The sequence below is a fragment of the Verticillium nonalfalfae genome, assembly GCF_003724135.2.
Source record: "Verticillium nonalfalfae strain VnAa140/NRRL 66861 chromosome Unknown scaffold_169, whole genome shotgun sequence".
NCBI lineage: Eukaryota > Fungi > Ascomycota > Sordariomycetes > Glomerellales > Plectosphaerellaceae > Verticillium > Verticillium nonalfalfae.
In genome coordinates, this window is record NW_021167394.1 from 22,452 (window position 1) to 48,184 (window position 25,733).

The 25,733-nt window shown below is 56.4% G+C and overlaps 6 protein-coding genes across 6 annotated transcripts; 3 read left to right on the forward strand and 3 right to left on the reverse strand.

Annotated features, from left to right (window-relative positions):
• Positions 1-2,553: 2,553 nt before the first annotated feature.
• Positions 2,554-5,886, reverse strand: SIN4 (mediator complex subunit; the record flags this gene model as incomplete). The annotated part of the gene is made up of 8 exons (XM_028636870.1): positions 2,554-3,842; positions 3,948-4,004; positions 4,061-4,180; positions 4,229-4,448; positions 4,501-4,827; positions 4,885-4,937; positions 4,989-5,238; positions 5,296-5,886. 8 exons carry the CDS (start codon positions 5,884-5,886, stop codon positions 2,554-2,556), a joined length of 2,907 nt encoding a protein of 968 aa, XP_028491048.1.
• A 634-nt stretch (positions 5,887-6,520) lies between these two features.
• Positions 6,521-7,342, forward strand: RPE1 (RIBULOSE-phosphate 3-epimerase; the record flags this gene model as incomplete). Its single annotated transcript, XM_028636871.1, has 2 exons — positions 6,521-7,009; positions 7,076-7,342. The coding sequence occupies 2 exons, from the start codon at positions 6,521-6,523 to the stop codon at positions 7,340-7,342; spliced, it is 756 nt and encodes a 251-aa protein (XP_028491049.1).
• A 1,847-nt stretch (positions 7,343-9,189) lies between these two features.
• On the forward strand, positions 9,190-11,379 carry D7B24_002671 (uncharacterized protein; the record flags this gene model as incomplete). The annotated part of the gene is made up of 1 exon (XM_028636872.1): positions 9,190-11,379. One exon carries the CDS (start codon positions 9,190-9,192, stop codon positions 11,377-11,379), a length of 2,190 nt encoding a protein of 729 aa, XP_028491050.1.
• Positions 11,380-12,869: 1,490 nt separating this feature from the next.
• CHD1 (transcriptional regulator) lies at positions 12,870-17,883 on the reverse strand (the record flags this gene model as incomplete). Its single annotated transcript, XM_028636873.1, has 4 exons — positions 12,870-17,182; positions 17,255-17,336; positions 17,387-17,413; positions 17,473-17,883. The coding sequence occupies 4 exons, from the start codon at positions 17,881-17,883 to the stop codon at positions 12,870-12,872; spliced, it is 4,833 nt and encodes a 1,610-aa protein (XP_028491051.1).
• A 2,111-nt stretch (positions 17,884-19,994) lies between these two features.
• On the forward strand, positions 19,995-21,972 carry RLI1 (Fe-S cluster-binding ribosome biosynthesis protein; the record flags this gene model as incomplete). Its single annotated transcript, XM_028636874.1, has 3 exons — positions 19,995-20,454; positions 20,542-21,872; positions 21,940-21,972. 3 exons carry the CDS (start codon positions 19,995-19,997, stop codon positions 21,970-21,972), a joined length of 1,824 nt encoding a protein of 607 aa, XP_028491052.1.
• A 973-nt stretch (positions 21,973-22,945) lies between these two features.
• D7B24_002674 (uncharacterized protein) lies at positions 22,946-25,707 on the reverse strand (the record flags this gene model as incomplete). Its single annotated transcript, XM_028636875.1, has 5 exons — positions 22,946-23,128; positions 23,198-24,001; positions 24,065-24,181; positions 24,235-25,509; positions 25,567-25,707. The coding sequence occupies 5 exons, from the start codon at positions 25,705-25,707 to the stop codon at positions 22,946-22,948; spliced, it is 2,520 nt and encodes an 839-aa protein (XP_028491053.1).
• Between the last annotated feature and the right edge of the window lie 26 nt (positions 25,708-25,733).

The following is a 25,733-nucleotide window of genomic DNA, read 5'->3' on the forward strand; positions in this document are numbered from 1 at the left end:
AATCACCACCTTTGGCTTCATCTCACCCCATATACGGTATATATCCACATGTACCTTGACATGTTGGCCTTGGTGCAACGCCATTGAGACAGTCGACGACTCTACGCCCAAGACAAGGAACACCCACTGAAATACCCCTTGACAGCTGCCAGGCCCTCGGCCTAGACATCCCTCAACCGCCCACGCGTCAAGCCTGTCTCCCGTCGCACTCACTCATCTCCCGTCGTCACCCAACTCCTCTAATGACCGAAATATCCGTCTGGCGTTGGTTGGGTTGCGGTAGGTGAACAGGCACTGTGGCTTGCCATCACTTGCATGAAACCCGTACGGCCAGGGGTCGAGTGGTCCGCGCTCGTTATCCTTTCGACCACATCCACTGGGTGGTCATACTACTGACCAAAGCATTCTCAGGAATCATCCCATTTTCAGTTTCGCTCGATGCAACACCTCGGCCGCACGTGCCGACCACTCTCAAGCTCGCAAGGCCCCCGAATGTGCAGCAATCGTCTCCTTCATCGTGAAGCTAGAGTAAGGCGCCTGTAGTACCTTGCTCCGAATACCATAACCCCGGTATCCCGCAACAGCATTGGCCCGCAATGCTTCTCCGGAAACGTCTTCCTTATCATGAGATTGCGCCTATCACCATCAACGCCACTTGCCACTACGGCGTGCAACGTGAAAAAGAAAAACAAGTGCTTCGTCGTTGGCTGCCGGCCACTGCCACCAATGCAAGCCCCGGTCCTCTACCTCGTCCAAAAGCCACTCCCCTGTCGTATGCTCGATCGCCTGCGCCTGCGATGCCTCTGGAACGAGGCGGTCCCTCAACTCGACGCCTGTGACGAAGAGGCTTGCTCCATGTCGACTCCACGACAGGACAAGACAAAGGCATCCCCACTGCCACTGTACCTGGTTTCCCTTGTCCGTGTTGTTGAACCAGCCCGCAGCGGTTGGCATGGTGGCCTTGCATCCGGGCCCGTTGCCCGTCTTGCCTCCGCCTGTCTCAGTCTCGCCCGCTGAGAATAGTCTTGCCCGTCCGTGCCTTTGACCGAAGCCCTCCGATCAGCGTATGCCGACGGGCAAGACGCCCGTCAATAGTCTGCTGCTGTTACGGGCGCCGCGCTTTCTTTGTTTCCCAGGGTCCGCGAGCGTCTAATAACAGGTTGCCTATAGCAGCAAACAGAGCGAGACTCAACTCTGCCGTGTTCGATGACTAGCTGTTGTGCTGCCAATAGTGGGTTGCGCAGCACGTGGGATGGGATACTGACTCTTCGTTCATGGCCTTGGCACCAATTCCACCCGGGATCGGCACTCGATCTTTTCGAGCCACGACTTGCCCCTGAGAGCCTTGGCCTTCGACCTGGCGTGGGGGTCGGAGCCTCTCACAAGAGACATACGACCTGTCACTTTGACGACATGGCAGTTCTTGTACCGCAGCTGCGTTGCCACTACCCTCCACCTACTGTTTCTCTCCTAGATGGTGATGCTCTTGTGGTTTTGTATGCAAGAGACCTAGTGATACAGTGGCCTGTCGCATATCTTGCTGGCTTGATACGTCGAGGCGTTTTGTTCTATCATAGGCATGACACGCATGTCCATCACGGCAAGTGAGTGAGCACAGCCTCGGTGTGGAACATGGGAATGCACCATAAAGTCAATTTTTCAGTAAGGAGTGTGGCGTGCTCACAATTATACCCAATCGCGTTATGCCAGATCTCCGACGCGGGAGATCCCCTACCTGGCATCCAGGGCTGAGGTCTAGTGGCCCGAGTAACACGCCGCAGATTTGCAGGACCAGATTATGTGTCCTTAGACTTTCAATCTGCCATTAGGAATCACGAGCGTCCTCCTTCGGTAGATGTAGGAAGCACGCCGTCAGGTGATAGCAGGGGAAATCAAGGGGTCACCAGTGTCTTGTGAGTGATCCATTTACGACTGGCAGAGTCCGTGGCCGAGAATGATGGAGAGTGTCTGCCAAGGACTTGACTTGTAACCCAATGACGTTCTAGCTCCGATGCGTCATTGCCACTCCGCCCTCTTGCAGGCTACACACTTGAGTAAACCCAGCTGCGTGGCCTTTGCCTCTGAACTGCCTCCTATCTCACGTCCACTTTTGTCACATACATGAGATCAACGGCATGAGGAATAGTCCTGTCACTACTGACATGAACGATGCAGTGACGGTAAGTGTCACGAGTCGCACCGGGACGAGAGACAACATATTGGTATCATTGCAAGTCGTACATCGCCGTGACAGGCGCAAAGACTCTAGCAAGCAACGGACAGAAACACACACCGTACCGGCGCTTACATCGTATGAAGTGCCAACAGCCCCAATATCAAACAAAGCATCCCACCTTGACTGGCGTGCGTGTATCATGTCTCATTGGTATAGGGAACTTCATGTCAAGATTAGGCCTTTCTATGCGATGAACTGATGTCGTCTCTCCGGCTCCTTCCCAGGCACCCCCAACTCGTAAACCAGACCAGGGGATGCACGCATATCTCTAGCTGTCCAAAACGGCGCCTTGATATAAAGAGAGAGAAAAGCACACCTCACGCAATGGACGCCTTGGGGAGCAGCGCCCAATACCCACCACAAGAACACTTCCTCTGCTGCGTCAGCACAAACGTGAACCCCGGCCGCGAGCCAAAGACGTCTTCCATGACGGCCGCGCACCGCACGCACCGCCTCCACTGCAGCGGGCCGCCGCGGCCGCCGCGCTGCTGCAGCTGCTCCTCGGCGGTCTCCTCCTTGGGGCCGGCCTTGTTGGTCATCTCGACGCGGCGGAAGACGTCGACGTAGCGGGCCGCCGCCCTCCGCGCGCCGAGCACGCGCGGCGCGTCGTCCACCTCGAGAAGCCCGAGGTCGGCAAAGAAGAGCTTCGACGGGTCGGTCTGGGCGCGGAAGGCGCGCAGGTCTTGGCCGAAGAGCTTCTTGAGCACGGTCAGGAACGGCGCCGGCGGCTGGGCGGCGAGCAGGAGGTTGAGCTCGGAGATGATTTGGGCGCCGCGGATCTGGGCGTCAATCTGCTTCTGACCCTGCTGGGTGTTGGCGGTGCCGTTGCTTTCGTTCTTCTGCTGCGCCTGGGCGGCGAGGCCGGCAAAGGCTGTCTGGTACGTCGAGCGGATGTCGCTCGTGAGCGTGGTCAGGAGGTGGTCAAAGTCCTGCACCTTGATGTGGCTGTTGGAAATAATGTGCTGCATCCTCTGGTAGGACTTGTTGAGGGCTATGGTGGCGACCTTGGACTGGCCCGAGGGGTCGGTGGCGTTCTGTATGGCAGCGCGACGGTCGTAAAACTCAATGGCCCGGTGCGATATTTGGTCGAGATGCGTCAGCCGACGGCAGACGGCGGAGAGAAATCCGCGCGTGGCGGAGCAGAGGAGCAGCTGAAGAGAAGGATCAGCTCGGGAGCGGAGGTAGTTGGAGATCTCTGAATAGTTTCGTGGTTGCAGAAGTTCGGTGAATTTAGGGTCGTCGAGAAGTGCGAATAGAGAATCGGCAAGATACGCGAGCAAGTCGACAGACCACTGCGCACACCCGCACAGGGCATCGATGACCTCGTGTTCGTCCAGGGGATTCAGCTTCTCCCGCATGTTGGTAGGAGTGTTGCTCGCGATAGTGATCAGGATGACGACATTTCTGATATTGAGCGACAGGAAGGCGAACTTGCCGCTGGAAGACCGCGGGTTGAACTCTCCGTTGAAGCCTAGGTGGTTGAGGATACTGAAGCAAAGCTGCAGTGAACTATTACGCACGAGGGCTTCGTGATGAGCTTCCTCCGAGTAGTCGACGGGTACTTTGAGCATCCGGACAAGCTCGTTGACCCAGTCTCGTGTGAAGGCTACACAGATTGTCAGTCTCCGTACAATAGAAGTAACGTATGCATTGACTTGCTCTTCTTGTCGGCGTATGGTTTTGCTGCCGCTAGAATATCATCGCAGTTTACCTGGTAGAACGTCGCAGCTGATGCCGCTACTGTGAGAGCCGCGATGACTGCAGCGTACTGGGCTGGGAAGAATCAGCAAAGCTATCCAAGATTGATGCAACCATGTAACGTACCGTCTTGGTTGGAGTTTCCAATATCACCCAGCGGATAATATAGTCCATTCCACTTCACTTGCCCATCGTCTTGAATTTGTGCGACCGAGCAGTTGGTAGGCGAGAATGCGACTTGAAGGCCTGTGAAGCGTCAGTAGGCAGCGCCGTCATGATAAGGGCAGAACGTACATGGTGTGCCCTCAGCAAAGGTAAAGCCGACCTGGTTGAGGGTCATGACTCTGTCGAGGCTCAACTCGTTGTACGTCTCCTGCATTGTGAACCTGTCGCGATACTCAACGGAGCCATCACTAAAGGCTATGCAGACAGCCTTTCCGAAGTGGATGGTCTGCATTCCGACAATGACTTTGTTGATGAACACCGGGTCCAGTCTTTTGAGTCTGTTGGGATCCTGTAATCTGTTAGAATGAGGAGAAAAGTCATGCAGAGCAGTGCACATGTACCTTGTCGTTCCCGCCGGCGCTGCTGTTTCTGCGGCTGCCCATCTGCTCAAACGCAGGGTGCAGGGCGGGAGATGGTTCATGGCCGACTTCCCACCGATCTATGACGCTCTGCATCTCTTGGAAGGGGCTGTCAGTTGTGGGGAGGTAAGATCGAACAACGAGAACGTTCATGGGGACCCAGTTCTGGCCAGTGTTGTCTAACTGCGAAGGTAACAGCTCGATATGGGAGATCTGCGTCATGGAGGCATCTATGGGGTTTCCGCTCTGCCCATTGGGCATCCAGCTGGATATTGCCAAGTGTTTTGCCGTCATGGTAGGATTCAGGGGCTGTCCGCTGGGTGGTAGCTTGTTATCTGGTTGTGGAGGGCCCCAGGATATTGATACCCGGACCAGTCGAAGCTGGCGGGAGGCAGTCGCCAAGGCGACATACATGTGATCTAGGGTCTGTGAGCAGGCATACAGAGGCAGAGTCTCGCGGAACGGCTTACTCTTGTCGCTGTGTAGGGATGCATGTGTGATGAGGTCGTCTGAAGAGCTGAAGCTGTCAAGCTCCAATGTGGTTTCTTCAAGCTTGTTATTGCTCTGGCTCCAGAACAAGCGAAGCATGCCACTCGTCGTGACGCACAGGAGTGCGCTTTTGGCAGGATTAGGATGCCAGGGGCCAAAGGCATGGATAAAGGAACTCTCGTAGCGATAAGCAGTGGCATCCTTGACAGCAGGCCCATGGAAGACGTGATACTGCGAGATGGTCAGGGTCGAGGCACATAGCCCGCATTCAAGGGAGGAAGCTCTTACGTTTTTGTGCTGAGACGCAAGTGGCAGCCAGAAGCAGCCGGCGATGGCATGGAGGTCGTCGGCATGATCGGCATCCCACTTGCGAGTGAGAAAGGGGCGGTTGAGGGAGACGGAGAAGGCTAATATGGCAACGCGGCCGGCGGCATCGATGACGGCGAGCTCGTTGCTACTGGTAGCGGCCCATGCGAGGTGAACTATTGGTGTAGACGGGCTGGCGGTGATGGCGTCGACCGTAGTAGGCTCGCTGAGGCCCCAGCCGCCAGTCTTGGGATCGGCCCGCAGATACCTGACTTGAACGGATCTGCCATCAGGTGAGATGTAGGCGATGGTTCCCGATTTGGACCAGGCGATGCCTTGAGCACACCCTCGAGTTCTCATCTCATCCACACGCTGAGCGAGCTGCCGACTAGGCCCTCGGACATTGGGTAGGGTGAGGTTGACACCATCGCCAAAAAGATCATCGACATCAAGACCATCAACCTGCATCGGGCCGTTCATGGGAATATCCCCGGCGGATATGGCGTCATGGTTCATGACTTGGTCTCCGTCGTGAGTGGTCGTCTCCATGGGGTTGTCAAGCATGAGAGGCATCTCAGCCTCGATCGAGAGGATGGTTGGTAGGTGGGGGGTTCGCGAGGCTGGCTACCAAGTGGTGAGATGCCTAGACTAAGCTGAACGGTCGATTGAGGCGCATTACTGCGATTGAGAGGGGGAGCTGGCGGTGATGTTGTCCAAAGCAGCTTTATACGAGAGTATGCAGATGTTGATAGAGAGAGGTGGTGAATCGTCGTCTTGGTCCTCGGGCTTCTCAGGGCTCAGCAATATCTATAGGTCGTCCGCTGTCAAACAAGGACAAATGGACCGACGTTTGACGGACACCGTCAAGGCCAATGGAAAATACAGCCCAGGGGCTGACCAATGGTGAGCGGCCCCATCAGCCCCAGTGGAATCTAGTCTATTTCAGGCACCAGCCACATGCACTGTGTCCGTGGCTGGTGGCATGCCGACCAAGACTTAATCCATTTGGACCCATAAATCTCGGTACCTCCTACTGCGGCGACAGTGGGACCGTACACGTCCATCGCCGTCAATTGAACCCCACCATGCCATTAACCCCGCCATCCATCTCCATGTTCTGACATCTTTTGAGTGCTTGACAGCTTCACCCCCCCGCCTGAACACCACCATTCACCAGACTCTAGCCACCTGAATCGAAACATCCACCATGGCGCCCAAAGCCATCATCGCCCCTTCTATCCTTGCCGCCGACTTTGCCGACCTGGGCCATGAGTGCTCGCGTACCATCAAGAATGGCGCAGACTGGCTCCACGTTGACATCATGGACGGTCACTTTGTCCCCAACATCACATTTGGCCCTCCCGTCGTCGTCAAGGTGCGCAGCCACGTCCAGCAGCCGACGGAGAAATTCGCCAAGGGCACCTTCGACTGCCACATGATGATTGCCGAGCCCAAGAAGTGGGTGAAGGAGTTCAAGAATGCCGGCTGCGACCTGTACTGCTTCCACTACGAGGCCGCCCACTCTTCCGACGCCGAGAGCCCCGAGACGACCTCCGACAACAAGACGTCCCCGAAGGCGTTGATCAAGTACATTCATCAGCAGGGCATGCTCGCCGGTATCGCCCTGAAGCCCGCAACCTCGGTCGATGTCCTGTGGGAAATTCTCGAGAACCCCAACCAGGACGAGAGGCCCGATGTATGTGCTGCAGCATCCCGCGAATCTGGCAATCCTCTGTACGGCAGCTGACGTGTGTGTTCGCAGATGGTCCTCATCATGACGGTCGAACCCGGCTTCGGCGGCCAGAAGTTCATGGCCTCGGAACTGCCCAAGGTGCAGGCCCTTCGCGAGAAGTACCCCGATCTCAACATCGAAGTCGACGGCGGCCTCGGGCCCGGCACCATCGATCAGGCTGCCGACGCGGGTGCCAACGTCATCGTCGCCGGCAGCGCCGTGTTCGGCGCCAAGGATCCCGCCGAGGTCATCTCGCTACTGCGTGATGCCGTTGACAAGCGTTCGGGGAAGCTGTGAGGGGTTGAGAGCTTGTTTTGGATGTAGCGAATGGAGTTGGGGGGTTAAAAGTGTGTGTGGGTGTGGCTGCGTGCATACGGGCCAATTTGGTGACTTATAGAGAAGGTGAAATCTTAATAGAATGGCGGATTGGGTACCATGGCGTGTCACTCTACGTTGTTCTTTATGTATGAATACACCAAAGCATGCGCCCAAGTCCCCTGGAAGCAATTAATCCGTCTTCGATAGGCTCAACCATTTCTCAGCATCATCTCGACGCGATACTCAGCATCCTGTTGACGACCAATGCGGAGAGGGGATAAAGTGTTCGGCCAGGTCATTTGTGGCTCTTCTGGCTCCAAGAGGCCCATCTGCAGGCCTGTTGCAAGAGCTGGTCCTCGGCGCGAAGCATCCTGGTGTGTCTGTGAAAGTCAAAAGCTATACGCCACTGGCTCCCGGAAATACATCCGCCGAAACGGGTCGCTATGAATTTGAGGGTTATCGGATCGCATCCTTCAGCTCTTTGTATCCGCTACAGATAGGGGCAAGTAATACCGACCACAATCCATCAAGTCATAGTATTTCTCGTCATGATTGAGGTCCGCTGATGCCGTAGCCGGAGACACTGAAAACTGTGGGTCCAGATACATGGTGGATCTCATCGGGCCCATGCCTGGTGTCTGGGACGTGGGACGGGAGACACAGAAGGCCAGAGGAAGGCCCACTCCGAAGATCGTACCCGTGGCCCGCTGAGCATCTGCCACGGACGATGCCCTGCTGGTACCTAGGCATGCCCCCCAATCTCGTAACCGAGCAACGCGTGTGTGTTGGGCATGCGACAGCACTGAGCATAGCGCACACAGCGCGACACAACAGCACTGTCAGTCGGCCTGTCAGGTACCTGTCTAGGTACCTGACGAAATGAAAGCAAGCACTGAGCCTCGATCGAAGCAAAGGGATCTCACCACGGTTTGGTACCATTGCCATGGCTTTCTCACAACGGAGGGCTGGAGAGTTGAGCGCGTAGTCCGTACTCAGGAAGTGAAAAAGGGGTCAGCACCAAGCCGAGACAGCATTCATTCGGTCAATGCTCTCCAGCCTGGGAGGACAAAGGGAGCTGAAGTTCGACAGGACTTTGGATGGCTTGCCTCAGGCCTGGTCCTTCTGTAAGGCTCTCTCTCAGACGATTGCTGCTCCCAGCACTGCGGAAGGCTCAGTGGAGAGGTGGCTGCATTTTGGCCAGTCTGTGCCTACCGACCTAGGTAAGTAGGTACCTAGGTACGTAAGGTGCCAGCCAGGTAGGTAAACATGACCAGGTAAATGACGCGACCCATCAGAGACTTGGGGAGGGCGGCTTCCCCTCACCGCATCCCAGGTTCTCTCCCGGTACCCTCGTCCGGTCCCTCCACACGCGATGTACCCTGATGCAGGGCCCCCTCATTGGCCTCTTGCCTCCGCTCGAGAATCCAGTGCGAGTGGCCCCCTCCGGCAGGAAGCGTCAGACTGTGACGGACCGCCGATTTCCCTTTCTTCAACGACAACTCATTCCTTTCCGCTCCTTGAACCTCGATTCTCCCGCCCGCTCCCGTCTGCTTGGACCGTCCTCCGTCTTCTTCTCTCATGCCACCCCCAAAACAAACTTGCGTCCCCAGGCTTTAAACCTTGCAGAAAGCCTACCTTTCTTCTTCCCCCCCGCGAACACAAGCGCCATGATCTAAAGTCTCCTCCCCAAAACGACTGCCCGCCGCCCACTGCAAGAGAGCCGCATGATTTCGCTACCCTGGTCCACTCTCTCCTTCTTTCCTTCTCTCTTACGCAGCTCGACCCACGACCGCCACGACCACCCTGACTCCGATCAGGACACCACCATGAATTCCCTACCCGAACAACCGCGACCGCGCGACAACGACCAAATGGATTGCGAGGACGAGAGCCTTTGTGAGAGAGCCTCGTCCGCTTTCCCGACCGGTCGCGACTGCCATGACGAATCAGACTGCGACCGCAGCCGAAACCCCGACTTTGACACTGTTCCTTCCTCGCCCCTCTCTGAATTGGCCAAGACGCCACCGCTGTTCTCCTCTCCCCTGGCCGTTCGCGATCCCGCCGACCGCTACCCGTCCCCTTCCATGACGTCCCTCTCCTCCTCTTCCGCCCTGGCCTCTGGCTGCCAATCACCCTCGCGAGCCGACATGCCGCTGGCCTCCGACACAATCAACGTCAGCAGCTTCGCCGAAATGGCCACGTCGGCGCCATCCGAGCGCCCCCGCAAGAGACGCAAGATTGCCGCCCCCAAGGAGCGCACCACCGAATATCTCGACTTTGACAAAGTCCGCGACAACGGGTTTGACGCCGAGAGCGACAGAAAGCTCGATCGCCTCGTCGACACCCTGAGGTACCAGAAAAAGATTGTCGTCATTGCTGGTGCCGGTATTTCCGTCTCCGCTGGCATTCCCGACTTCCGGTCAAAACAAGGCCTCTTTGCGACACTGCCCAACGAGCACAAGATGAAGGGGTCCGGAAAGCACCTCTTCGACGCATCGGTGTACAAGCATGACGAGACGACGGAGAAGTTCCACAAAATGGTGTGCGACCTGGCCACGATGGTCAAGTCGGCCCAGCCCACAAAATTCCACCACCTGCTCGCCTCCCTTGCTGCCGAGGGCCGCCTTATGCGACTTTACACGCAAAACGTCGACTGTGTCGATACGAACTTGCCCCCGCTGCAGACGACTGTCCCTCTGAACCGCAAGGGGCCATGGCCCAAGACCATCCAGCTGCATGGAAGCGTCGAGCACATGAACTGCTCAAAATGCGGACAGATCACCCCGCTGAACACAAAGCTTTTCGTTGGGCGCGAGGCTCCACTTTGCGCAGAGTGTACCGAGATGGATACCGTCAGAACCATTCACGGCGGAAAGCGAAGTCATGGAATCGGTCGCCTCCGCCCCAGAATGGTGCTCTACAACGAATACAACCCGGATGAGGAGGCAATCGGCAACGTCTCGAGTTCTGATTTGAAGAGCCGACCAGATGCCGTCATTGTCGTCGGCACCAGCCTCAAAATCCCCGGTGTAAGGCGCCTTGTCAAGGAGCTCTGTCAGGCTACTCGGAACAAGCGCGGCGGCTTTACTGCATGGATCAATCTTGATTCGGAGCCCCAACACAACGATTTCAAGGACTGCTGGGACCTCGTTGTGCGCGGAAAATCTGATGACGTCGCCCACTTTGCCCAACTACCACCCTACGATGTGCCCAGCGCGGAGCCAAGCGATATTCTCAACGAAGAAGACAACAAGATACGCGAGCAGTGGCTGCAGCGGGACAAGGTTGAAGTCCAGCTTTCGCAGTCATCTTACAACACATCTCTGCCCGAGCCGGAGTTTGGGGCTCTCACCGAGACTCAAGCCAACGCCACCAAGGTCCAGGGCATCCCCACGCCCAGCACCAGCCCTCGATTGCTACCCACACTACCGGGCAAGAAGGCTGGAAAGTCGAGACAGAGCAAGCTTGCCTTTGGTGCCACGCCAGTCGCAAGCTCCGACAGCGAGGCACCATCGAAAAAGCGCAAGAGAGCGCCGGCGAAGAAGTCTGGGAAGCAGGCGAAGAAGGCGGCCGAGCCTCCTAAGAACGCAGTCACGCAGACTTTCCGTGCTGTCAAGAACCGAGCTCTTGTAACGCCCGTCCAGGCAAAGCAAGAAAAAGACATCAAGCAGGAGGTCGCGAACGAATTGCCTACCTTGCGACCACAGCAACCCTTGTCCCGTAGCCCAGTTGCGTATACGACGCAGAAGTCTTCGGGAAAACCTGGGGCCGACTCCCTCATGTCCTCACCGCTGCTCCCGGCCCTGACTGACATGCAGTGCGACGACCTGGCTACCCTACCGACTACGCCGGCCCACACGCAGCGAGGCACTTCTCCGTTGGACGGACGGTCGTCGCCTTGTATCGGCGTCTCTACCGATAGCTGCCTGGGCAGCATTGTGGCAGCCGCTTCTGAGGGCCCGCGCATCATATCTCCATCATCGAAACCTCGGGGAATGGAGGGGCTTATCAATTAGCGCCAGATGACATGATGAGACGAGAAGCATTCTTAAGGATCGACGACTCCCATGTTGGGAGTACGAAAGGCGTTCTGGCAGGCTTACAACGCCAGGTGCGGGCTGTACATTGTAACTCTTACGCATGATAAACAGTACCGGTCGGTGTACCCTTGTTTCAATGATGTTGGAGGAAGCCCGTTCGAAAGGCTCCGATGGAAGCCTTGTCTTCATGACCACTGGGGGGGCTTTTCGCAAGGCAACCGCTCAAGACGGTTGCAATAGGCATCCCTCACCAACTGGCGGGCATTGGTAGTCCTCGCCAGAGAGAGGACGAATGTCAGGAGCATAGAGGCTGGCGTACGGAGTTTCATATTTAGGAAATACCTTACTTGCCTGATCCGAACGACGGTGTTTGGGTCGGTTATTTAATACCCTTGATGAATGGACACCCATAATCACACACACACACACACACATCTGACGTGAGCTGCCTGGCATGTGCCTCATCTTTGTTCTTTGCTTGAGACGCTCACTCCCACGCACGACAAGGTACCCTCCAGACGAGACCCTCCTTTCGGCGTCACGGGTCCACGTCGGCGGGGGCCAAGAGTGCTAAAAGGGCACTGTGCCGTCGTCACCTGGCAGACCTGGCCGGCGACGCACTCTTGGAGCCGAGGGGCCAAACTCATTTCGAGGCCCATCAACAGCACTTCCAGGGCACGGGGTAGCACGCTATGCAACGAGCGAGCAACCAGCCAGTGGAAAACAGAAAGGGCACCCCACGCAGGGAGGCAGCCGGGTCAATTGGGTATCCCCGCCTCGCAAGGCACCAACTACTACTACCTACCTACCCTCTCTCTGTCTGTCTGCTCACTGTCTATGGAACGCCCGCCAGCCTCCTGCGCACCGCACACGTGACATGTGCCTTGCCTCAAGGACGAAAACAAAACGCCGTTTCAAACCCACCCCAATCTGGTGAGACGCACGTATCTTGAGCTTTTTCCGAACCTGTCCCTCATTCTGCAAAAGTCTTTCTGTACACGGATGGCCAGCACTAAAAAAGAAGAAAAAGAGTCCTCCCGTGACATTCCGCCTCTCGCACGCGGCCTTACAGGGGACCAGCGGCAATGGGCCCTTCGCATTCATCAGCCTCGCGAGCGAGGCGAAGAGGGCAAGGCTACCATATCATGTGACATCCAACCCGCCCCCCCAAGCCTTCCCGTCCTTCCGCTCGCCCCTATCAGATCGCCCAGTACGCCATGCAGTTGCGCGCGCAAATAACCGGCTCAGTGGCCGCATCTTGATGCTTGATCCCGGCTTGTAGTTTATCGTGATTTTTGGCCCTCTGAACAAAATGTACCATCCCCTTCCTTCCGGAACGCCTTGCCATGCATGCATGCCACACACAATATCGTTGAAATGTAGAAGAAGAAAAAAAATACAACAATAGTCGTCATGGTTCAGTGTCAAGGATATCCCGGACTTTGATGCGCCACAGTCGCCTGCATCTAAGAGGTAGCGGCTGTGCCGTTCGAGTTCTGCGCCTTCTTCTTCGCGTCCGACTGTTCCCGATCGCGAATGGTCCTGTACAGGAAGCTAAGTCTGTCCGCAGTCACGGGGTTGCTGGTGCTGTCAACAGGCCACAGCGTAGCCAAGAATTCCCTGCGCCATTGAGTCAGCTTTGTTTGTGTGGCGGACGAAGCAAAATATACGTACCAGAAGCGATTTTTCAGGGGCTTGTCCGATTCTCGGACAAATTCGCGATCGAGAAAGCTGCCGATCACAACCAGCTCCGACCCGAAGATCCTCGCACGCTCCTTGCTAGACTTGACCTTATCCTTTGTCGTGCCGAGAATGATCTCAAAGTTCTCCCGCACAGGCTTGAGTAGATACCAAAGCATCGCGTCGGGGTCCTTTTCTCTTTCTTCGCGGCTGTCGCCCATGAGGCGAAGATCTGCGAGGCGTGCAAGAGCCTGGTTTCTACGCTCGCGATCCTCGTCATGAGCCTGACTGTTGTCATGCGAGCGGCGTCGATCATCTTTATGCCGGGATTCCTCGGGCCTGCGATGCTTACGATCACCGTCTTCTTCTCGGTGGCGTCTCTTTTCGGGGCGAGGAGATTTTCGGTCGTCTGCGTGACCCTTCGACCGACGACTGTCATCGGTACGTCGGTGTTTGGGAATGCGTCCCTCATCGTGTCCCGAGTGCTTCCTCTTAGATTCGGGGCGCGGCGTTCCGCGGTCATCCACATTGCTCCGTGACCTGTGATGATCACGTTCTCGTTCTCGGTCCCGGTGGCTACTATTCTTCTTGCTCAGGTGAGGAGCAGGTGATGCAGCCGCACTACCAAGTTCACTGCGTCGGCCCCCATTGAGGTGCTTCTTATTGTTCCTGTGGTGATTTTCCACAGCCTTCAGTGTGGCAGCGTCCGTGGAATGTTTCGACTGCAAGACGGAAAGAAGGTATTCAGACCGACGGACCAGATGGACCGCGCCTGGAGAGTTGATACTTTTCTCGCTGGCCTTGTTGCGCTCCTCCTTTTTCTCAACACGATGCTCTTCCAAGAAGAACTTGTCTTGCAGATCCAAGCCAGCATCGTCGCGAATTTGTGTCCAGGCACCGAAGCCATACCGGTCAATGCCGACCAGGAGCATACCGTCTTCCCTAGCACCCCATTCACAACTGTAATGGGCTGCCTTGGAGGCGTCCGGTAGACGAAAAGACTTGTCGTCGTTATTCTTGCGCAGGACTTGACGGAGAAGGCGCAGCTGCTTGGGCCGTTCAATGGCTGTCTCGGCATTCATCTTGCGAACCTCTCCAAAGTCAATCAAGACTGCCTTCTTGTCCTTCTTTGTCAAAGACTTTCCGAGCTTCCGTTCATCTTCCTCAAGCCTCGAGTAGTTGTCATCCAGAGCTTGACCGCAGACCTTGGTAAAGTCATCGATGATGGAGCTCAGGAACTCCCTGTCTCGTTCCGTCAGGCGGGCTTCATGGACAATCTCATCACCACGGTCCTCCATGGCTCCGTAACGATAGAATGCCTTGAGAAGGTTGCGAGTCTCCTTCTCGTTCAAAGGACGTCTGGGATCGGACAGTAGAGCCCTCTGCTCCTCGGCCTCTTGCCGTTGCTGTTCTTCCCTCTGCCGCTTCTTGGCGACGCGGTCAGCTCTGTCATTTTCATTATGGCGGTTCTTCACGGCGGCTCGGCGTGGTGCGCTCTCGGCGGCGACCTTGGCGAGATAAGCTTCGTGACGGCGCTTCTCCTCCTCAGCCTTGATATTCTCAAGCTCCTCGACAGGGATGATCTGGTCCCAATCAAGAGCCAGATCGTCGACCTTGACGTCGGTGTACTGCATAAAGTTGTCCCAATCGATGCCACCACTGCTGAGGTTCATCTTGTCGTCGACCTTTGTCTTGGTAACTTCAGCATTTTCCAAGATGGAGTCAATATCCAGTTGTTCAAGACGCTCCTGGTTGCCAGTCTGCTCGAACATTTTTTGCGAGCGCATCTTGAGGATCCACTGAATGTCATCGGCCGAGCTGGGACCATCCATCTTCAAGCCCTTCTTGTTGAACTCATCGCGGAAGGCCTTGCCTTCATCAGTGACACCGGCCTGGATGGTGAGATACTCAAGAAGAAGCTTGTTGCGCGCCCGTTCAAGCACCTCCTCCTCAACGGTTTCCTTGGAAACGAGACGGTAAATGCTGACCGGCTTCTTCTGGCCAATACGATGCGCGCGGCCCATGGCTTGCAGATCGGCCTGCGGGTTCCAGTCCGAGTCAAAAATCACGACAGTGTCAGCGGTCATCAGGTTGATGCCCAGGCCACCAGCACGCGTAGAAAGCAGGAAACAGAAGTCGTCACTTCCCTCGGCGTTGAAATGGTTGATCGCCATACGGCGAGGACCAGCCGCAATCGTACCATCCAGACGTTGGAACTTGTAGCCTCTCAGAGCAAGATAATCACCGAGAATATCGAGCATTTTCACCATCTGGCTGAAAATGAGGACTCGGTGGCCATCTTTCTTCAGTTTTGTCAAGAGCTGATCGAGCAGCATCATTTTTCCACTACTGGCAATGAGACCTTTGACTTGGTCCTCTCGACGAGTGCTGCCTGCGAGAACCCTGTCCTCGGCTCCGCCAAACATGTAAGGATGGTTACTGACTTTCTTCAGTTCCATCATGATGTTCAGGAGTGAATTCTTCTGACCGGTAGCGTCGGACAAGGCGGCGTAATTGCGGGTCAAGATGTTCTTGTAGTATTCCAGTTGCACGTCAGAGAGTTCGACGCGGATGATCTTCTCCGTCTTTGGTGGAAGGTCAGACTCCACTGTCTCTTTTGTACGACGAAGAATATACGGGGCGATCGAGGTGTGTAGGTCCTGCAACTTTTCCTGGGTGTCAGCACCGGTGAGAGTCTCGAGCTCTTCATCGATGATGACTTTGCCCGGATTCAAGAAGTCCATCAAAGCCGAAAGCTCGGCGAGGTTGTTCTGGATCGGGGTACCGGTAATCAAGATCTTGCAGGGAACGCCGAAGCTAACCAGCTTGGCATATAGCTGAGACTCCTTGTTCTTGAGACGGTGTGCTTCGTCGACCAGCAGAGCCTGCCACTTGATGGTTTGCAGGAATGACCAGTCATGCAGAATCATCTCGTACGAGGTGATGAGAGCGTTGAACTTGGGCTTCTTCGAGTTACCGTTGATCATTAGCTCATTCTCGCGGATAGTTTGGCGAGAGGCCTCGTTGCCAAGATAAACGACATAGTTCATGTCCGGAGACCAGTTGTCGAAGGTATCACCCCATGCTGGGATGACGCTAAGGGGAGCGACAATAAGGAAGGGACCTTCCTGTTCGCGGTCGTTGCGAAGCCAGCTCATGAATGACACGCTTTGAACCGTCTTTCCGAGACCCATTTCATCGGCAAGAATGACATTATTCGCCCGCGTCCAGTTCAGACAGAGGAAGTTCAGACCACGGAGCTGGAAGGTCCGTAGCTCACCACCCTTGATGTAATCAGGTTGGGCTTCAAGCTTCGTCATTCTTGTACGCGTGTCTGGATTGGTCTCGGTCCGATCTGACACCCATTGGCGAGAGGATCGGTCAAGAAACTGATCGATCTTGACCTGGAAGTCGGTGCTGATGGCTGAGGCAACTTCCCAGGTGCACTCATCATAGTAGCAGCCCTTCCACTTGACGAGATACTCTGTCTCCTCATCGCCGTCTCGAACAGCTACCACTCTATCCACCTTGGTGTAATCTTCAAGGGCTTCTTCAACACGCTCTCGATCCAGGAAAAATTGCTCTTTGGTCTCAGGCGGGATGTCGAATCCGAATCGGATGAAGAGCTCATGATCAACGACAACTCTAAAGTAGTTCTCGAGCTTCCGGTAGCCTCGCACATCGCGCAGTGTTTGGGCAGTCTCCCAGGTGTCATGAAGGTGAGACTTGCCCTGCCACTTGATGAAGTATTCAAAGTCTTGCCGTGTCGACTCGAAGCTCAGCTCGAGGCCATCTTTGAGACGATGACGCAAGACTTTGTCAATGTACGGCGAGTTGTCCGCTTCGGGGGCGTAGTACTGAGCGTCCTGTGCGGCCTCGTCTTCTTCGTCTTCGAAGTCGCTCTCTTCGTAGCCGCCTTGTTGCACGGTCTGGGCAGCGCGCCGACTGGACCACCTCTTCTCGGCCAACAGTGAGGATGGTTGTGCCTCGCGCTGGCGGCGGGCTTTCTTTTGCAGAGTTTTCGCTCGAGCGCCACCATAGTTGTCCGAGTCTGAATCGTCGGCTGATGCCTGTCGAATAGGGGTGTTGACTTTCGAGGCTGGAGGGCGGGCAGGCTGATTAGCAAGGAAGAGAGAGGGTGGGAGAAGCTAGGCGAGACGGGAAGGCTTACAGCGTTGTGATGTTTCCACACGTCGCCGTTTGACATTTCTCCGATTGACAGGCACATCGGATTCCGAATCATCAGAATCGACCTGGTCTGATGTTAGCGACGATGCGAATGATGAGTAGGCTGACGACTTACGATCTTGCGCTGCTCCCTTGGTCGCGTCTGGTAAGGTATGTTAATCATGGCTTAATTGCGGCGAGTATCAATTGGAAGGATCGTACACTTCTCCTCAGACCATACAGCTCTGGATTGGCCTTGATGTAGAGGTCTTCTTGAACTTCGACACCGGCCTTTCGTTTTGTAGGCCTTTGGGAGTCGTTGGAGCTAGACAACGCGTCGACAGCGCCGTCGCTCTGTACATTGGGAGCATCGTCATCCATGTCGAAGTCGGCATCATCTGACGCGTTGTTTTCATCGGCTGAAGGGCTACTTTCGGCAAAGTCATGACCGCCATTCATGTACATGGTCGAGTCTTCGGCATCGGGCGAGGGCGACGGGGCGTCCGCCGCGTCATCTAGCTGATCGGAGGTCTCGCTAGGGCTTCGGCGGGGACTCGCGACGCGGGGGGAGGCGGAGGACATTCGAGGCGATCGATGCCCGTCCGAGGAGCCGTTCTGGAGAGGGCTAGACATGGTGGAGGTATAAGTCGAGGCTGCCCGCTGAACAGAAGAAGAGGTTAGCGAAGCTCCGACAAGGACGAGGGCCGGTAGAGTCTAGAAGCCGTTTCGTAAGAGACTCGGCGACTGGATTGACGCTCTTGGGACTGAGGAACATCCGGAAATGATGGAGTTATCCTTCTCGTCGCATTCTTTGGGGGGTCTTCGATGAAGGCGAGGCTGACAGACAGCGAAGCAGCAATTGACGTGATGGGCCACGTGTGAGGGGTTTCGCAAGCCCACGGTCGTATCCAGATCATCGAGAATCATCAGGCTCATCAATTTCCAGTAGAGCCGAAGTATCGGAATGTTATTTGGACGCGATGATGCGGTCGCGTACAGCCAGCGCCGAGGTCGATTCGGCGGGCTGGCGAGAATGGGGAATAGGCCTGGCCGGTAGGATAATGGGCAAGGGCAAGGCACTTACAAGTCATGAATTAGAGCCTCCAGGCAGCTTGAGGCGAGGAGGGGGTACGGGAGGATGGTTCAGGGGTTGTGGCTGGTGTATGCCAGGGTAGCGAGGGATCGCGGTGGATGAAGACGTGAATATCAAAATGTCAGGTATGGTGGAGGCTGGAAGAATTGGGTGGTGCACGGGTGAGTGTGGAGGTGTAGGTAGCGTAGTCGGACACCTTGGTGCTGGGAAGAGAAGAAAAGTGGGACCGGCCAGCGTGCCTGCCGTGGCCGTACCGTGCTGGGAAGCGTAGCCCGAAGGCGCGCCAGGCTCAGCCCACGCTCGCTGGGGGGGGTGACGGCCTGAGGCAGTCATGGCTTTCCGGACAAGGCGATTGAGTCACTAGCCTGCAGCCAACAGTATCAACGGAGCCAAGGCACCTCTTGAACGCAAAAGCCCGAGTCAAGTAGGTACCTACGGCTTCTGCAGAGACTTTCTCTCTGGCCTGGGCCCTTCCCTGTGGCTCGGTGTTTTTGAGTCCATGTCTGTGTGCCTTGACAGCTTTGTCTATACCCATTGAGTTGTGCCTACGACATAGTTTGATGTTAGTGATGTTCTCTATGAATTTACAAAAGGTGGGGCATTCGTCGCTTGTTGGTTCAGTCTCGTCAGGTGGCATTGGTGACATTGTGACGGTATCATAGGGTCGCGGTCAGTCTCTTTCGGAACGCTTTGCTAGTTTAAATGATTGGTACCTACGGTACGCATCAGGCGTCGTTGTCGCTCCCGTCAAGGCAAGCAACGGCATGCCATTATGCTGCCGATGTTTCAAACGAGCAAGTGAAATTCGAACGATGGATTCACATATTCTTACAACCAAAAAACTCCATAAGCTGGGTTCGAAAATTCCCTGGTGAACCGTGTCTCCTCTATACCAATGCCAGCATGGCGGTGTTCGCAAAGTAATGTTAACATCACTATCAAGATGCAATGGGTGTTTGGGTTTTGGCATGTGCTAACAGGCAATTCTCCGCGACTTGACCGCCAATATCCAGATCACAGGCCATGTGAGCTTATTGCTCATAACTCCTTTGTAGTCGAGGACATACCCTCTCCTCCGTAATTTGAACCGCCGCCAAACGCGGGAGTTCCTCATAGGGCGGGTGAGCTTGAGAATATGTAGAGCCTTGTAGCGCACAGGCTACATGCACCGTACGTATACCACGTAGTACTTGTTCTCTCCGGGGGTCGCGGCGGGGCCTTTCTCCCCTACCCTACCCCGCCAAACGGACGATTCACAACCCACCAAAATTTGATGACCGCATCCTCGAGCCTGGATGAGACGAGCCTGGCAAAGACGAGATTTGGACACGGTGTGCCCCTCCGCTTTCATCTGGATCTCCTGCTCTTCCTCGAAGCCTTGCGAGAGAACAAACCATCCTTCACGTCCCGCCGTGCGTTTGATACCCCCCTTCTTGAACAGGCTGCGACATACGTTCAGCGCGACTTGTCGCCATTGCCCGCCTTGTCCTCTGCCTGTTTTGCCCTGGTCTGCCCAGAACTGCATTTTGCCCCTCTTTAGCGAAAACCCAGAAAATCCAGCATCGTCAACCCCGCCACCACAACTCTGTCCCCCTCCTCGACACACGACACCCATCACGACATCGACGCGACGCGCAGCGAAACCGCCAAAATGTCTGACAAACTCACTCGTGTCGCCATCGTTAACAGCGACAAGTGCAAGCCCAAGAAGTGCCGACAGGAGTGCAAGAAGTCATGTCCCGTCGTGCGCTCTGGCAAGCTCTGCATTGAGGTGTCCCCCGCTTCCCGCATTGCCTTTCTCTCCGAGTCGCTCTGCATTGGTTGTGGTATCTGCCCCAAGAAGTGCCCCTTCGGCGCCATCACCATTATCAACCTGCCCACGAACCTCGAGACGCAGGTCACCCATCGCTACTCTGCCAACTCTTTCAAGCTTCACCGCCTGCCTATGCCCCGCCCTGGCAACGTTCTTGGTCTCGTCGGAACCAACGGTATCGGCAAGAGTACCGCTCTCAAAATCCTCAGCGGCAAGCTCAAGCCCAACCTGGGCAAGTATGACAACCCTCCCGACTGGGAGGACGTCATTAAGTACTTCCGTGGCTCCGAGCTTCAGAGTAGGTCTTCCCCCCGCCCCCTGTCACCTTTCTGGCGATGTAGTTGCTTTGCGATCATCCCCGCTGACCCAACGCCTCTCCCAACAGACTACTTTACCAAGCTTCTCGAAGACGACCTCAAGGCCATCGTCAAGCCTCAGTATGTCGACCAGATCCCCAAGGCCGTCCGTGGCCCCGTCAAGACTGTCCAGGGCTTGATCGATGCCCAGAGCAACATGGGTAACCGCGACGAGGTGTGCGACGTCCTCGAGCTCAACCACATCATGGACCGTGAGATCAACCTCCTGTCCGGTGGAGAGCTGCAGCGTTTCGCCATCGGTACCGTTTGTGTCCGCCAGGCCGACGTGTACATGTTTGACGAGCCGTCTTCCTACCTCGATGTCAAGCAGAGGTTGAGCGCTGCGCGTATCATCCGCTCCCTGCTTCATGACAACAACTACGTCATCGTCGTCGAGCACGATTTGTCCGTCCTGGATTACCTTTCGGACTTTATCTGCGTCCTCTACGGAAAGCCCGCCGTCTACGGTGTCGTCACGCTGCCCCAGTCTGTCCGTGAAGGTATCAACATTTTCCTTGACGGTCACATCCCCACCGAGAACCTGCGTTTCCGCGAGGAGTCTCTTACCTTCCGTATCGCCGAGGGCGCCGACGACTACATCATCGACAAGTCGCGCGCCTTCAAGTACCCCAAGATGGAGAAGACGCTGGGCAACTTCAAGCTGAAGATCGATGCCGGTGACTTCACCGACTCGGAGATTATCGTCATGATGGGCGAGAACGGAACCGGCAAGACCACTTTCTGCCGCCTGCTGGCCGGTGCCCTCAAACCCGATAGCAAGTCTGCCGTGCCCGAGATGCGCATTAGCATGAAGCCCCAGACCATCACGCCCAAGTTTGAAGGCACCGTGCGCCAGCTCTTCTTCAAGAAGATCAAGGCCGCCTTCCTGTCGCCCCAGTTCCAGACCGACGTCGTCAAGCCCCTCAAGCTCGACGACTTTATCGACCAGGAGGTCAAGAACCTGTCCGGTGGTGAACTGCAGCGTGTCGCCATTGTCCTGGCCCTCGGCATGCCCGCCGACATTTACCTCATCGACGAGCCCTCGGCCTACCTCGACTCGGAGCAGCGTATCATTGCCTCGCGCGTCATCAAGCGCTTCATCATGCATGCCAAGAAGACGGCCTTTATCGTCGAGCACGATTTCATCATGGCCACCTACCTCGCGGACCGCGTCATCGTCTTTGACGGCCAGCCCGGCATCGACGCCCACGCCAACACGCCCGAGTCGCTGCTCACCGGCTGCAACACCTTCCTGAAGAACCTCGACGTCACCTTCCGTCGCGACCCCACCAACTACCGCCCCCGCATCAACAAGTCCAACTCGCAGCTCGACCAAGAGCAGAAGGCCGGCGGCAACTACGTACGTTCACTCCTCCCACTTTCTCGCAGCTTTGAACCGTCTGATGCTAACACGCGTGATGCACCAGTTCTTCCTGGACGACCCGGAGAAGAGCTCTTGAAGAGGGCATCCGCCAGGATCATTTTCTCCACCGTCACGATAATGCATCGGGTCAGGGCGTTCTCGGCGTTCAAAAAGGGCAGCATAAAGGGTCGCGGGGGCACGCTTCCGGCGGCGGCGGCGGGCGGGGTGCTTTTGATGGTTTAGAGGAGGCTGGCGAGGCCGACGATGATGATGACGCCGACTGACAGCGGTGACGGCAGTCTATCCCCTGTTGCCTGGTCCTACGAGGTATGATGGTTTTGTCTGGATGATAGTTCTTGTTCTTGTCCATTTCTTTTGCATTTCTTCTTTCCTTTTCTTTTCTTTTTTCTTTCTTCATCTTGACAAAATTGCGTGTGGGGCCACCTTGATCAGCGTGGCATGGCTACCTGAAGGCGGTTCTATATACAGCAAGGCAAGCGAAGAAAGCAGACAGACCATCATCGTAGATTGAGGGGCAATGGAACAAGCAGGATGACTGCCGTCAGTTTTTCGTCGAGCGGCACCTAACTCGTACGAGGAAACTGTTTGCAGAGAGACAGATAGGGTACACGAGAAAATCCACTCAGCTAGAAATGAAGATGAATGCTGTAGCATCAAATCTCGTGCGTTCCTTCGTTTTAAAGAAAGAGACACTAGAATCTGGCGTAGATGTAATGGCATTAAACATTCAGCAAATTTTGAAGAAAATCATACATACGACTATTTCTCGCGGTAGCGGTTGGACCTCTTTTCATGGTCGCCGAGCACAAAAGCGGTGCTCGTCAGCCCGTTGGAAAAGCACAGTGGCGAATATTTGGTGTGTATATGTGTGCGAGGGTATGCCGAGGATCTGTACGCGCAGCAGGTCATCAGGCCCCTCGAAGACGGGAGGTCTCGCGGCGGGACGTACTGGAAGACTTGTTTTGAGAAGAAAATGTCCAGCCTTTTCCCACCCCATGCCTTCTGTTCTACACCCATCTCTCACGTTCCAGATGCGGGGGGGAGGGAACCTAATCCTCCTCAATCTCGCCTTCCTCAGACCCAGAATGAACGCCGGCGTCATCTTCCTTGGCTTCTTTCTTACCCGTCACAGCAGCAGCGGTAGTGGCGGTCGGGGGAAGGGGGGACTTAGTCTTGACGTCGCGAGGAGGGCTGGCCTCGCGTTCGCGGGGTGTCTTCTCACGCTTGACTCGCTGCGAAGGGTGGGGAAAACGCGTCAGTAATGCAGTCAGGGGTGTTTCTGGGATCGGGTGGCGGCGTACCTTGGAGTCTCTGGAATCTCGTCTGTCGGCATCATCGTCGTCTCTGCGGCGGCGGGATCCAGAAGGACGCTCATCTCCATAAGGAAGTTCGTCATACGAATCGATGCGTCGGCGGTAGGTACGCTCGCGCTCGTCCTCCCTGTCACGTCGGTCGCGGTCGTAGTATGCGTCGTCGTCGCGACGGGATCGGCTGGGGCGATCGTAATCTCGGTCTCGCTCCCGTTCACGCTCTCGTTCACGGTCGCGACCGCCGTTGCGTTCGCGCGAACGCTCACGACGGGGAGGTGGCGGTGGCGGCGAGGCGCGACGGTCCGACAGCAGGCTCTCGGCCATGGTTGACTTGCGGTGGTTGCGCTCGCGCTCGGCGATGGCCTTACGTCTGTCGGCTTCGTAGGCGTCCACCTCCGGGCTGCGGCTGCGCCTGCTAGCTCGGCCTCCGCCGCCGCGGTAGGACCTCTCACCTCTCGAACGGTCTCTCTCGCGATGAGCGTCGCGATCGCGGTACAGGTCGCGCTCACTCGAGCCACGGTCACGGCGCCTGCGGCGGTCACGGTCGGCGTCCTCCTCCTTCTCGCGTAGTCGGCGGACATATTTGTCAAAGGCACCGACTCTGGCCTCCTCGGAGGCGACGGCCTGGAAAGCTGGGCTATCCGCGAGACGCGAGCGAACCTTCTCCCATGAATCGCCGACGGCAATGGGAGGGTCCACACGCTTCATATGCGTGCGCAGGTCGTCCACCGCTCGGCGTTGCTGGCGCTCGGCGTGCTTGTCATCCTCTGGCCGCTTGGATCGGCGTTCCTGGAGCTAATGCATTGGTTAGACATCGGAACTTTGATAGCCAAGGGGGGTGGCCGGGCGCAGACTTACGCGTTCAAACAAGATGGTGAGGATAACGTGGTTAATGTTAGCAGTGCGTCGGTTCTTTTTGACAACAGCAAGGAACTCGTCAAAGGTTGTCTTGGGAGTCACCTCAAACCGCTCATCCTAGCACATGGGTTAGCAGGGGATGCTCTCCAGCCGTTTCGGACCAGACGTACATCAAGGACATCAAGCACGTCGACCCTAGGGCCGCGCAGTGCTCTCTCCTCCTCCTCGACAATGTCCCAGAAGAGCTCTTGCGGCGTAGAGCCGGGTTGGCCAGCCATGGCACGGTAGCGCTCATCATTCTCGATCAGAGGGTGGAACTTTTGCCACTTGGTGGCGGCATTGATCTTACCCTGCCTTCTGAGGTCGTTGAGAAGGTCCAGGAAGGCATCACGGGCTTTACGCTCCTTGCGGAACTTTTGGTTCTTCTGCTCCTGCTTCGAGTCATTGAAGGTGCGTTCGAGGGCCTTCATATGGTTTTGGAACGCGGTCAAGACGTCAAACTGGCTGAGAGTCTTGTACCTCTCGTCGTTTTGGAAAGGCGGGGTGGAGGAGATGATACCTTGGGCGTCCGCCCAGCGCGTGTAGGGCTCGAGGTTCAGCTTGGGCAGCAGGTCAATGAGCCCGTCCATGGCCGTCTTGCGCGACGACGTCTGAAGGTCGACGTGGGCCTTCTTGAGCTCAATGATGTATTCCTCGAACAGCTGGCGACGTTCCGTCTCATTGTCGGTCGAGCGGAAGATGGTCTCGCCCTCGATCATGGGCCGCGCCGTCTTCCAGCGGGTGTAGTGCTTGATCTCGGGGTGCCTCTTCAGCATAGTCTCGAAATCGGCACGCAGCTTGGTCAGCCTCTCCTTTGCACGCTCCTTGTCGTGCACAATCATGTCATGGCAGTACTTCTCGAATGCGGCCTTGCGATCCTTGGGATCCTTGATGGCGCGGTATTGGGGATCCTTGGCGATTGTTCGCAGCGTCTGCTCCCAGTTCCAGTCGGGCTGGACACCGCTGCGCTTCAGCAGCTTGAGGAAGGCAGCTTCAGCCTCCTCAAAGGTGGCGTAGTCGGGGTCGTTGCTGGCGGGTACGAAGGCCTTGGCAGCAGGGTCGCTGTTGTAGGTCAGCTGGCGCGACTCGGGCAGAGCGTCTCGGTCGTCGCGGTAGCGGTCGTGACCCGCGTATCTGTCTCCGCCGTTGTGTCTGTCTCCGCCGTTGTGTCTGTCTCCGCCGTTGTGTCTGTCTCCACCACCGTTGTACCTGTCGCCTCCTCCACTGTATCGATCTCCGCCGTTGTAAGGAGCGGCAGCCGGGGGCGCGGAGGTGTCGGTGGCGCCAGAGGCTTGCTTGTAGGCCTCGGGCATCTCCCACGAGCTCTGCTTCGTCTCGGTGTTGTACCAGTACTTGCGGCCACCCTCAGCCGTGTATTCCTTCCATGGCTGGTTCGCCAGAGCGCGCTATAGCCATGTCAGCTTACCAGTCATGTAATGCGCCGGCGCGTCCCTGCAACGCACCTCGGCAGCCGTCATCATATCCTCGGGCTTGGTCCACTGGGTGACCTTGGTGGCAGCATTGTAATAGTAGAGTCGACCATCCTCGGTCCGATGCTCCTGCCATTGCGCAGGTTGCCCGAACGGGCTCCCAACGCCATTCATCGTGTGACGTTGCCGATAGGTGGCGG